Here is a 340-nt window from a genome sequence, read left to right on the forward strand (position 1 = left end):
TCCGTCGGAATGTCCGTCAGAATACCGCTGTTTTCTTGTAGTGGCAAGACCAAATCAAGTATCAAGTATCATCATTACTTTTAGTACTTGACTCGTTACTTGCTCCATTACTTACTCCATTACTTGCTATCTGTTACATGACATATTAAATATTTGTTCATATTTTTTTTCTTTTACTTGCATTTATGATTGGACTCATTATTCTTCTTATACTTTGTTTCGTATCCGTCTTGATTTTTAAATACTCGTCGTCATCTAGTCAAATATTAAATAGTGACAAGTATTACAAATTTATCTATATGGCTTGTTATTATCTGTTATTTGCTTAGAGAAGATATTT

The 340-nt window shown here is 30.6% G+C and overlaps 1 protein-coding gene across 1 annotated transcript in view; it reads right to left on the reverse strand.

Moving 5' to 3' along the window:
* LOC106332417 overlaps positions 1–120 on the reverse strand; it is a 1,760-nt gene extending 1,640 nt beyond the window's left edge. The window contains exon 1 of the mRNA XM_013770879.1: positions 116–120. Coding sequence (XP_013626333.1) covers positions 116–120 — 5 coding nt within the window. The remainder of the gene's footprint in view (positions 1–115) is intronic.
* Positions 121–340: the final 220 nt, after the last annotated feature.

The sequence above is a fragment of the Brassica oleracea genome, chromosome C1, assembly GCF_000695525.1.
Source record: "Brassica oleracea var. oleracea cultivar TO1000 chromosome C1, BOL, whole genome shotgun sequence".
NCBI classification, from domain to species: Eukaryota; Viridiplantae; Streptophyta; class Magnoliopsida; order Brassicales; family Brassicaceae; genus Brassica; species Brassica oleracea.